Source organism: Diplotaxodon limnothrissa, linkage group LG14 (assembly GCF_057381915.1).
Source record: "Diplotaxodon limnothrissa isolate DT_005_m linkage group LG14, D_limnothrissa_male_GT1.1, whole genome shotgun sequence".
NCBI lineage: Eukaryota > Metazoa > Chordata > Actinopteri > Cichliformes > Cichlidae > Diplotaxodon > Diplotaxodon limnothrissa.
Genome location: NC_140609.1, coordinates 34,232,084 through 34,244,465, shown reverse-complemented (window position 1 = coordinate 34,244,465; position 12,382 = coordinate 34,232,084). Strand labels below are relative to the sequence as shown.

General features: G+C 38.6%; 1 protein-coding gene across 3 annotated transcripts in view; it reads right to left on the bottom strand.

Moving 5' to 3' along the window:
• Positions 1-12,382, bottom strand: part of fndc3a (fibronectin type III domain containing 3A) — a 46,804-nt gene that overhangs the window by 30,229 nt on the left and 4,193 nt on the right. For 2 of the 3 annotated variants that reach the window (XM_085370947.1, XM_085370949.1), the window contains exon 2: positions 8,858-9,001. In XM_085370947.1, coding sequence (XP_085227073.1) covers positions 8,858-8,968 — 111 coding nt within the window. In that variant the 5' untranslated portion in view covers positions 8,969-9,001. The remainder of the gene's footprint in view (positions 1-8,857; positions 9,002-12,382) is intronic. The other variant, XM_085370948.1, reaches the window with a different exon arrangement.

Sequence of the window (12,382 nt, the reverse complement as noted above, 5' to 3'; positions counted from 1 at the left end):
TAATTGTTTACTGTGTGTTGATGCGAGATAGCAGCTGGGTGGACAGGAAGCAGGAGCCAAATGACACAGGGAAAAATCCTGCCAGTGTCGGAACTAGCCAGGAACTAACGCAGTCTCCCTGCAGCTGATGGCATACACTTGCGTGTGCAATGATGATTCAAACCAATTTAATGATTCTCCACCCTCCAGGATACCCTGGAAACGTTACATAAGGGGATAGGGGGGGGAAAAAAACCCTGAAAAATAAAATAATTTAAAGAGGTTTTCATACTGTTGTAAATAACCGTCTTCTTCTCTGTGCCATTAATTTAGAGAGGATAATCTGTTATATGTATTAGAGCAACTACAAAGCATTACCAAAGCACACAGTCAGTCATACAGATTCATACATCTCATTTACACAACAGCTTCCACTGGCATCTTGTTTACAAAGTTAATTAGCTTTCATTTCTCTACTTTATGCCTCATCATATTTCTAAACGGTTGATCTGATATCCTCGTGTTGGTGTTGTTCCCAGATCATCATACTAAATGTTGTTCCAGGATCAACATTGCAAGTGACCAATCAGAATGTTGTGACGTCATACTTTTGCGACTTCGGGAAAAACCGGCGTAAAACAAAAAACTGTAGTTAAGCTGCGTGAAACCGCCTCTGTCCGCCGATCAACAGACCCTGACCCTAACCCTAACCGTAACCCTTTAATAAACAGTAAGCAGAATTGATATTGTCCTTGCAACATTGGAATTTCATAAATGCACGAATGGCTTGGCGCGCAAAGGAATAACGTCACAACAATGTGATTGGTCACTTGCAATGTTGAACCTGGAACAACATTTTCATGATGGTCTGGGAACAACACCAACACGAGGATATCAGATCATCCCTTTCTAAACACACATCAATACTGACCAAACACTACTGACTGACAGGGTGTTTGAGCTTTGCATTAAGTCATTATATAAAATGATATACAGTAATAGCTTTTAAATGGTTTTGACCTATATTAATCTGTACTTCAATTAAAAAAAAAAATACAAGTATATATTTATATTACAGTGCACAAAAAACAGACAACCTTTTTTTTTTATTGTCGTTTTCAAACTACATATGAATATTTCACAATTCAGTGGAGGGGATAATTGGTGTTTGAAATTTGTGAATTCAAGACTTTTACCTTTCAAAATCTACATATTTAAAAAGTTAATTGGCCAATAATAAGAATTGAGCAATTAGCTAACTGAACTGAAATGCTGGTATGCAGACAATAAGAAAAACAAAAAAATTCAAGTAATTCACCAGTGACTTCTATATGCAGACAAAGGCAATTTATACCTGATCAACTTAACTATTATACCAGCAGTACTATCAGAGCAAAATAATGATGCATTCTATTTAAATGGGTGCACTGTTGGGATCACCGTTTTGCAAAAATCCCAAATAAATTACAGTACAGTTTGTTTCTTAAGCTGATTTGGATTTTCTCTCTTCCTCTTTTTTATTTTGACAGCCTGACTTGAAGATTTGACTATTCTCACTATGTAACTGTAACATTAGGCTACTCTCCAGCTATGGTAAACACAATATAATGATAACATTTTAAATTACTGACTGCCATAGTCTCAACGATTTGAAATGACTTTTTAAATAAAGGAGTGTAATTCTATGCAAAGATCATTTTCTTTGGTACTAAAACCATGTAATTCTATTCATACGATGTACTAAATTTCTGGTATCATGACATCCCTACAAATAATAATCAACTGAAAATAAATGACAGTATATCCTGATAGGTTTGTAGCTTGAACCCATCCGCTGGAACGTTGAAGACAATATAATTACACTGCAAAGCAAGACACAAGTAGGCAAGCTTCTTCATGTTTCTCGTGCACGGGAGAGAACCGGACAACCGCTTGACTCCAGTTGGTCTCGTCCGTTCTCCCGTACCACTGTTCTTTTATTGAGGTTACATGAATATGCATAAGTTCATTAACATATGACGTCTACATACACACAAAGAGTACCGTGTGTGTGTGTGTGTGTGTGTGTGTGTGTGTGTGTGTGGACTGCTGATCAAAGGGTCAAACATCCTTGGTCAGGAAGAGGGTAGACTAGACCCCCCCGGTAAGGAAGTCCAGCAGGTCATCTAAACAGAAAAGCACTCAGACTAGAACAGACGCAACTACGTTAATCCTACCATAAAACAATAAGACACGGTATGACCTCTCATGCTCCCAAAGTGCTGTCCAATACACACAAAGTTTGCAGACTATCAAGGATCAAAACCTCTACCAATCTACAACTAATTACAAAACTCTAAGCATATATAAGTAAATATTTCTAAGCATAAATGACAATCAACAATACAAATCTAACATATCCCACATGTTTTACATCTTTCCATCACTCTTTTATTCCACCTCCAAATACTACTGGGTCAACTGTTACTGTCCAGAGATTCTATGTGCATTTCAATCCAGCTGGAGCTAATAAATTTAAAATAGTCTTTTTAACTGAAGCTACTGCAAAGCAATAATAGCTCAACACAATTACAATATAGCACATTTTGTTGTTGAAATCAAGTTGCCATGTTTATAGGGCCTGGAAATCCTTTACTACGTCATTCTGAGATGTAGTTACATTTCTGGAAAGGTTCTGGGCTGCGTATAGTTTGGAGTCAATTTTCAACCAATTCCAACAATGGCTGGGAAATGAGTGCATAGTTACAAATAAAAAAAGGATGTCAACAGCATAATGATAGTCAAGAGAGATTTTCAATAGCTGGCTCTCATCTTTTCTTATCACATATTTAGGAAAATCACTGCCATGCTTCTACCACCATGCTTGACAGTGAAACTAGTGCTAGGCAAGTAATGCACAGCCCTGTTACTTTTGGCTTGTTTTTTTTTCTCCCCTACTCAGGAGCACTTTCCATCTGGCTACTTTACCACATAGCCCACACTTGTGAAGTGCTGTGCTGAGTGTACTGCTTCCAAAGCAATCTCTCATTAAAGCGAAGGCACTTTGTTCCACTATCAAAACAGTCCTTGGACTCAAAGTCTGTTTCCTAGCTGAGATTTTCTAGCTTGGTCACTATTTGGTCAGTTGAAAGCCCAGGTAGTTTCACAGTTTTGGCCACATTAAAATCCATGTGTTATTCTTTTCCACTGCCCATGTTTTCTTCTAGATTTCTACCAAAAACAAAAAACAACCAAAGTTAAAAGTTTAAATTTACCTTAGAAACCCTGCTACATATTTATGCATTTTGTTGTTGGGTTGTTTTTTGTTTTGTTTTTAAAAAAAATACTGTCTCAAGATACCTAAAGAGCACAATGTATCATATTACATCACCCAAGGGATTTGTCTTCATATTTCCGAATGGGGCCATTGACTAAGATTGGCTTCACCTATTTCCCTGACATAACGGCCAAATTCAGTGTCGTCAAAAAGGGGGCAGAATCTCTGCTACAAAAACTACTTATGGCATTTTAGTGCATAATAACAAAAAAGCTTTTTTTTTCTACAAATCTAGTTATTACTTCCTACCACACCTTTATCAACTGTAGTTGTCAACATGCAATTTGCTTTTGCATTTGAAAGCATGTTTTGATAAAATGCTGTAATTATTTCAGTAACCACTGCAATGTGTGTCAAGTGTCATTGTATGTCTGCATGAGGGTGCGCCAAAGCTCTTCACACACAGCAGATACTTCAAAGCAAAGGCCAGAGTGGAAAGAATGAAGCTCACCAACAATGCCCATTCGCCATAAGTACAAGAAAATCTAGAACTAGAGGAAAGCAATTAATCAAAAACCTGTTAAGCAAGCAGAACAAAAACTTGCAGATGTCTGCAAACTCTCTGCCAGCAGTCATCTTGTGCCCTCTTAAACCACAGCAGGTAATGAGCTCCATATAACTTATCACCAAATTGTTAACACCACATCTAAATAAATGCTAGTTACAGAAAGGCAAAGCCTGATTTCCTGTGCATCTTAAAAAGGACGCAAAGGCGAATGCTTGTAGACAGTGAAGTGAAAACCAAGAGTCAGCTTCCAACCAGCAGTAACTGTCAAGCAGTGGGTCTCTTCACATCAGTAGCAGGGGGAAGATGAATGATGCCACAGGTCTGTCAGCCAGTTTATTGCAAAAGCTTTGTAGTCTCTTAAAACATGGCCAAACCTTTACTTAATCCAGGGTTATGAAGTCACAGTAATATTTTCTTTTTTTTATAGCCTACACATTTGACAATGGGGTGCAGTTTTTAAAAAATTTACAGGGAAGGCATTTGGTAAGCAGTGACTAAATAAGATTACAACACAACAAAACAGGGGCTTAGTGGTTGTGATGTTGAAACAATAGTGTCGTGTTTTTTTCTTTTTAACTTATTACTATTTAACCTTTGGCTAACGGCTTGTCAATTACAGGATGTTAGTTGGTGAGTGTACGTTTTTACAAACTGATCCAGCCCTTGTTCTGGTATCTGGTTTCAAAATACACAAATGGCAAATAGGAAAATCATCTGCACTGATAACTGGATATTTTTTCTCAGCTCAGAAATACTGTGCCTATGCTTAACTAGTACTTGTGTCTCTTCTGAATACTGGTGCAGCAGTGATGGTGGTTCATCTTACTAGCTTAGAGGAAAGTGTCCTAAACACTGCTGAGTCACGCACTGTTCACCCCCTCACAATAGTTGACAAATAGTGGGCTCACCTTCATCTTCACAGATGATTCAGTGGCTGACCAGGAGACAAGCAGAGTGGGTTGCATTTTTGTCACAACATCTCAAGCCCTCTGGCAACTTATGAGAGGCACATATTCAAGGCCCTGTCTCCTGTGTCTGGCCGACACTAGAGACAGCTGAATTGGGAGTGAGGTCTCACTATCCCACAGTAACAGTAGCCCACGCATGAGACACAGCCACAAGCAGACCACAGACTCATGGCTATGTCCCCGCTTCAGTTTTTGTATCTACCATTTAATACTGAGTATTACACTTGACCAAAGTCGACTTCTCATGTTTAAAGCTCATCTCATGTTAAAAATGGAAAACTGACAAGACTGCATCTGCACAGACTACAAGTGAAAGCAATTTCTTCATTCAGTGTTCTTTCAAAGCCTTCTCTCAAATGTGCTACTTTGTCTTGAATTAAGCAGCTATTATATACATTTCCCAAAAGGTTGGATGGTTCCTTGGCAGGCTTTCTAACAGAAACTGCACAGCAAGACGTCTGTACCAAGGACTGATACTAATTCCCTACAATCTGTTAGGTTACGAACAGACCTAAAATCCATCAAAACACAAGAACATAAGCACAAAGAGCACAGAAACATTAAATGGCAGGTCTAATGAAAAGGAGTAATGAACAGAAAAAGAACATATATCCATCAGCACAGCCAACAGCTAAGTACATAAGCCATTAGCTAGGCTTAAACATTGACAGAAAGACTGATTCATCTGTTACCAATTTAGCTACAAACCAAACGGCAAAAGCAGAAAAAAAAAAGGGGGGGGGGGGGGGGGGGGCTTAAATGGAAAGAAGCAGTGAATCACACTGTAGCCAAAGTTATCTCTTAAATAGAATCATCTCAGGTAATGACCTCCAGACAACAGCTTCCTCTGTGAGTCAGAATAATTGGTCCAATAGAGCGTTAATACCAAGCCAAGACCGGCGAAAGAGGGGGAAAAAAAACTAAACAACAACAACAAAAACAAGAACAAAGAAAGAAAGAAGTGTTCTTGTAGCTTCTCTAACTTAAAGGTCAGAAATAAAGGGGTCAGCCATCGCTGTGAATCCTCTTCACTGTCACCTCAGTCCTGCCTCATTCTGTCAGGGCCCAGACCCCTCCAGTGGTTCCTGCTCCTCACTCTGCAGCTGTCATGATATTTATGCACCTCCTCAGACACAACACTACACACATTAGATTTACAGCATCACTCAAACAATGATGGGTTGTAACCCCTATATGAAATATTGCAAAATGCCAGTATTATTTTCAGGTGGCCACAAACTGTGCCACATGTCATCTGCACAATGTACTAAAACAAACAAAACACAACAACAAATAACCCCAGAAGGGTTTTTCTTACCTACAAACATGTTTGGTCCCTCACAAAAGAGATTTTAGACTATAGTAAAATAAAATCACCAGCACAAAAATGATAAGAATCAAGACTACAAATAGCACTTTAAATGTTTCTGACATTTGTGTTTATCAAATGGTCAAAAATAAGATAAAAATAACATGAAAATGCAAAGATTAGGGTCAGATAATGTCATAAAAAAAAAACCAACACTGAAGGTGGGTGTGCAGACAAATTAATTTGTATGAGGGCACTGATATAAAAGTTGAAACTATTGATGGACTGACTGAAAATAATCAATAGATATTAATCATAGTTAAAATAAATTACATGTAGTTGCTGTGCTCTGGGCGCCACAGTGCTTTGTGTGTGTGAACCACCACTATCTGCTCTTCAAAGGGAAAAAAAGAACAGTAGAACATCACCAGCAGGAAACCCACTGCAAGCATGACACACCCATGCAAGCATGACATGTACCCATACAGCATTGCTAAAAATGATAGATATAGATGGAATAGGTTGACCTTGAAAATGTGCCGCATAATATCCAGTTTTGTCACCCTTTCATTGAAAAACACATACATAATGGATGCTATCCAAAAGGTTACCTTGTGGAACATTTCCTATTTTCAGCACTGTGTTCTCAATATTTAGTTTGTCATTTTTTAAGCTATTGGTTAAAAATGTTCATCCACAACCCAAATCTATTTTTTTATTGTGTTTGTTTTTTTAAATATACTATTAATAAAGCAGTTACTCAGCAGTAACTACCACACAAGGTCCAATTTTGACAACAGAAAGAAAATGGTAGGGAAAGCAAAGAAAAAAAAAAAAGAAAAAAAAAGTGCCATGTTGATTTCTGCTGCCATCTTTCAACAGCTTCATCCACATTCCAAACCACCTACCCAAATAAGGTTTACCAAAGGGTACACAACCACAAACTGCTTGCATACAATTTAGAATCACCAATCAACTCAACATGCATGGCTTAGGACTGTGGATGACCTGGAGTACATAAGCGAAAACTGTGCCGGTACAGGGAGAACATGCTAATTCAACACAGAAAGGCTCTGGCTGAACAGGAAGTAGAAATCCAGAACTTCCTTGCTGTGGTAAGCACTGCACTATTGTGCTGCCCAAACATAAAATTGTCACATTAAATGGAAAACAACAGTTTTTGTATAAAGTAGTGAATGGTATTTGGTTAACCCCTGGCCATGCAACATGCCCCCAAGTTAGTCCCCATGGCATGCCACACCTTGCATGGAAGCTCTGTCGCCACTAGTGTGTGAACAGAGAGTAAAGATTACATTATTGTATTTTATTCATGTTTTATTTTCATTTACTCTAATGTAACTTCTGACAGGGCTCTGTAAGATTTTTTTTTAAACAACTAAACAAAACAAAATTACATATTTTTGGTATTTGTTTTTCATATGCAAGTAACATGTAAGTGATTTTCAAGGAGCAGGGGGTGTAATTATGTAGACCAGGCAGAAAAAGTGGCTTTTTATTTCCTCACATTTTTAAACAGTTTAAACATTGACACAGAACATGTTCAGGTAATCAGGTAAGGTCTTTGTGGATGATGGTAATGTAACCGAATTCCCTGAGGACAACAGACCCATAGCTGAGCACCGCAAGCAAAATTTGATCTCTGTTTGAACAAAGCCTGATTCAGGTGAGGGTTTTTCCACTGTGGAAAATGACGGCAATGGCTAGAAAGGCATGTTTGTAAGGCAGTGCTAATATTAGCAAGTCTTATCAGGACAAACTGCATAAGACTGGGGAAGTGACAAAAAGATATCACTGTGGATTCCCTGCCATCCCCCAGGAAGTTGGGGAAACTTAAACAAATTGGACTGGTGACCATCAAAATGACAGGGATATCACAGAGGCTTGTCAGGACCGCTCAATCTCACCCTGATGCTGACAAGAGATGATTGAGGCAGGTGTGGGGTCCAATCCATTTCCTGTACATATATAGCAAAACTATCAAAACCGAGAGAGGAGTGGCACCTCTTGCCTGTGAAATTTGTTCAATGAGCAAATGAAGTGAGCACAGCAAAACCCATTTTGGCTGTTTCAATACTGAACTGAGTAAGAACTATAGCGGTATAGTTTGTTTAGCATCTGAAACAAGCCTTCAAACAAATTGCAATTGACAAGAGGTGGATCTAAGTTCATCTGATAACAGTTTCTTACTAAAAAAAGAAAAAAAAAAGCAAAAAAAGAAATATAATTTCATATAAAATATAACAGTCAGCCATAGTAAATAACTCTACAAATGTAGGGTTTCAAACACTTTTTGGATTTATTATTGCATGACACAGGAGTCACTGCTGGACTGTAGATATTCTGTAAAAATCCCACAGAAGTGCGTCTCTGCCATGCTGGTCAAAAATATTACCATCACTGCCTCCAGTGTTACTACTTGCGTAGAAGTGCTTTAAGTGCACCAGTGAAAAATTCTCAATTTCACTGATGGAGTTCATTTATGTAGTGCGATCAATGGCATCAATATCTCTGACTCAAGTATTACACAATAGCTAATCCTCCCAACACACACAAAGAAACACCTTTAGCCCTGAAATGAAATCAAACTCACAGCAGCTCTACACCTGAACACCTAAATGCCAACAGATAAAAGTAGAAGCACCATTTAGAACAAATTTCCTCAAATGTAATCCCAAGGCAGTTTTGTCAGAAATGAACTTGGGCCCAACAGACTTAAGTCAGTAAGTGTGACTAATACTGGACAAAAATTAGTGTACCTGCTGGGGGCCCTCCCCGTTGACCATGGCTGGGGGTGGTGGTGAGGCCAGGATTGGGAGTTCAGGGCTGAGAAGCTGGCCAGACTCCAGAGGTGGCGTGTGGTCTGCCATGTCTCCCTCATTCACACCACTGAAGAGGTACTGCTGCAACGAAGACAGAGTGATCAATGGAAATGTACAAAGTGTACCAAAAAGGTTTATGACGTCAACATCTAAAGTCTTGGGAGTCATTCAGCCTGTGCTGAGAAATACATTTACCTATAATGTCTGCAGGCTGCAGCTTTTTTCTCCTCTCTGTCTGTACACACTATTAGTCCTTTTCCACTAGTACCTACTCGTCCTGGCTCAACTCAGCTTGACTGGGTTTTTGCGATCTTGCATTAAGTGGTAGTAACTGGTAACAAGTACTTTTTTAGTACCTACTTGGCTGGGTTTTCTGGGCAAGCTGAATTGACCGGAAGATGTGATGTCAACAGACTGCATGCCACTGTCAACGGCATTACTTGACAAGTCACGAAAGCAACTCCATCACAGAAATCAAAACCGGCATTTTGGATGCCTATAAAGAAATCATGGTACCTTTATAAGCTACCAAGATGCTTGACAATTTTGAGCTTGCAGAAAACGCATAGCAACTTTCTCAGAAGAAACAGTAGTAAGCATGAAGGACCAGGGTTGATCCTTCTGGGTCCCCACATTCATAAATTAGATCAAATCAAATCATCAGTCACCTTTTAAAGACTTATTAGTAGAGCTGGGCGATATGGCCTAAAATCCATATCACAGTATAATTTGAAGCATGTGCGGTAACGATATATATCGCGATATATATTCTTTTCTTCTGTATAACGTATTTTACACACTATAAGGCACACTTAATATCCTTTAATTTTCTCAAAAATCGACAGTGTGCCTTATGTATGAATTCTGGTTGTGCTTACTGACCTCAAACCAATTTTATGTTGTACACAGCGCGCAGAAATCTGTCAAAAATGTTTTAGTACGACTTTGGTAAGCTATGAAGCCGCACCGCTTGATGGATTGCCAGAGCGTTACGGCTACCGTAGTCAGGAGTCTGTAGTGACTTCTGTAGGGTTACTGAAGTTGGACTAGCTGGTATATAATGATGTCCTACGTGATCACTAGCAAAACACCTATGTTAGCATAACATTAGCACAGTGAAGCTGAAAGATGGACGCTAAACCTTTTCCACTCGATCAAAGTTAACATGAGGTTAGGGACAAATGCAATCACATGGCAGGATGCTGTAAGCAGACCAAACTTCAGTTAGGAGAAAAACTGAGATAATCCCTCCACAATACGAGGTTAGTCATTAATATACTGCAACAACATGGGAATAGAGCAGCTGCGAGAGAATTCAGCATTAATGAATCAATGGTAGGGAAGTGGAGGAAGCGCAGTTTTTGTCTTTCCCCATATTCCAGAAGTCCTTCGTCTCTTTGCTATGACTGTTGCCTGGCATAATTTGCAGATGATGTTGCAGCCACTGCAATGCTTTCGACCAAAACAGGCGCAGCTTGATGACACCATCAACATGCGCTATCGCCGTAGAGCGGTATAGTCAAAATCTCTACTGTTGGCCAAATTTATATCGTTTCTACCGGATATCATTTATACCGCCCACCCCTAGTTATTAGATCAAACTAACTGAATTCTGAATTATGTCAAGATTATCACTGATCATTTCGGGAGTTTCTAGTGACATGGTTTTTTTTGTTTGTTTGTTTTTTGTTTTGTTTTTTTATGTACACAGGGGCTAAACTATGGCTACGTCCACACGTACACGGGTATTTTTGAAAACGGACCGAAAATGCCGTTTACGTGTGGACGAAAGGTGCAAACGCATAGAAAAATCTGCGTTTTCAAAAATACCCGGGTACGTGTGGACATAGCCTATGTTGGCCACATTGTAAAAAACATTAAACAACCAAGTTTAGCATCTACAGTTGACTTGGGATGACAATTATTTAAAAAACAAACAAACAAACAAACAAAAACAACAACACTACCTTGCAATGACAGAATTGGCTGTCTGGTCCAAAATGAAGAATATTCATTACTCTAATATTCTAATGTCTCCATGTAAACCATTCATTGATAGTCACGACTGACAGCTTGCTTAACCTACTCTCATGAGCACCAGTGATTCTGACTTTTGGGGCGTTTGACAAAAACTGTGACTACTCTAAAGACACACAGTTCCCTTCTGTTTGCTAAGGAGAAACAATATTTTGCAGTATTTTATCAAGTTTATTGTGGTAGCTTGATTACTTGACCTGCTATGTGCATAAATTTGCCAATGGTGGCTCAGTGTGTTTTCAGTAAGCTCATTTTTGCTTTGCTGAGAGGTTTAGGGACATCAAATCAAGCTCTAACTCAAAACAGTGGGTCAAATCACAACACTTGACACACATTTTGTAAATTAAGACACAGACATGTCCTAAGGAGTGGCCTTAAGATGAACTAGTGGCAATTTGGTGCAAAGCTTAATTTATTTCTGGATACATCCATCGTTTCTCACTTCCAGCAACATAAACTCTATTGAAAGATATTTCTCTGATGCGTGAGTTGAGGATGGCATCTTGTCTAAACCCAAGACTAAATGCAGAGTAAAAAATGTCGTGCAATTAAAAAGTTTTTACAGTCTTTATTGTTTCTTTCTCTTGATTAGAGAGTGTTCAATGATTCACACTGAAACTGTATATACACACACACACAAGGTTGGTGGTCGATAACCACCTCCTCAAGTCTGCGTTCAACATGCTGAACACCAAAGTGCTTAAAGTGCAAAGACCAAAATAGCTTTATAAATTATGTATGTGATGTTTAAACGTTGTCCTTAACAGTCTGTACCAGAAATTGTATTGGGTTAAGGAAATTATTGTTTTATTAAATGTACAATGCCAGTTACATCTTTACTGATTCTAAGACGTTAGGTCTGTGACTGCTGATGTTGGCACTGTTAATGGTAGCCATTCAGCAAACAAATAATCCGCCATGATGTTTGTACAATTTGGTGCATGTTACAAAATGCCACACATTTCAGTGACATTTAAAAGTCAATTTTATTACTGGAAAATGTGACTAACAGTTTCAAATGGCTTTTAAATATACACACAATCTTTGTATAGCCAATATTTGACCCTCATCCGTTTCAAAAGGCTCAATTTTGGCTGTTTACTGAGTACTTAATTACATCACACTAGCCAACTAGTCAGATTTTTTCCTCGTTTAATAACTTTTTAATCAGATATCAGGAATATCTTGTGTGTGTGTGTGTGTGTGTGTGTGTGTTGACCTCTTACTATGCATTTTCGTGCACCGTGAATACATACAATAACAATGTAATGAAGCAAATTTAAATAAATCTGTGCTGGGTGACACGAACGGAGAGGAATCCTAATTCATGCAAGTTAAAATATTTCAAAATTAGATGAAAAATATGCATCATCCTGTGTCACTAAAGACCATCAGCTGGACTTCTCTCAAGGACTGTGGATAAGC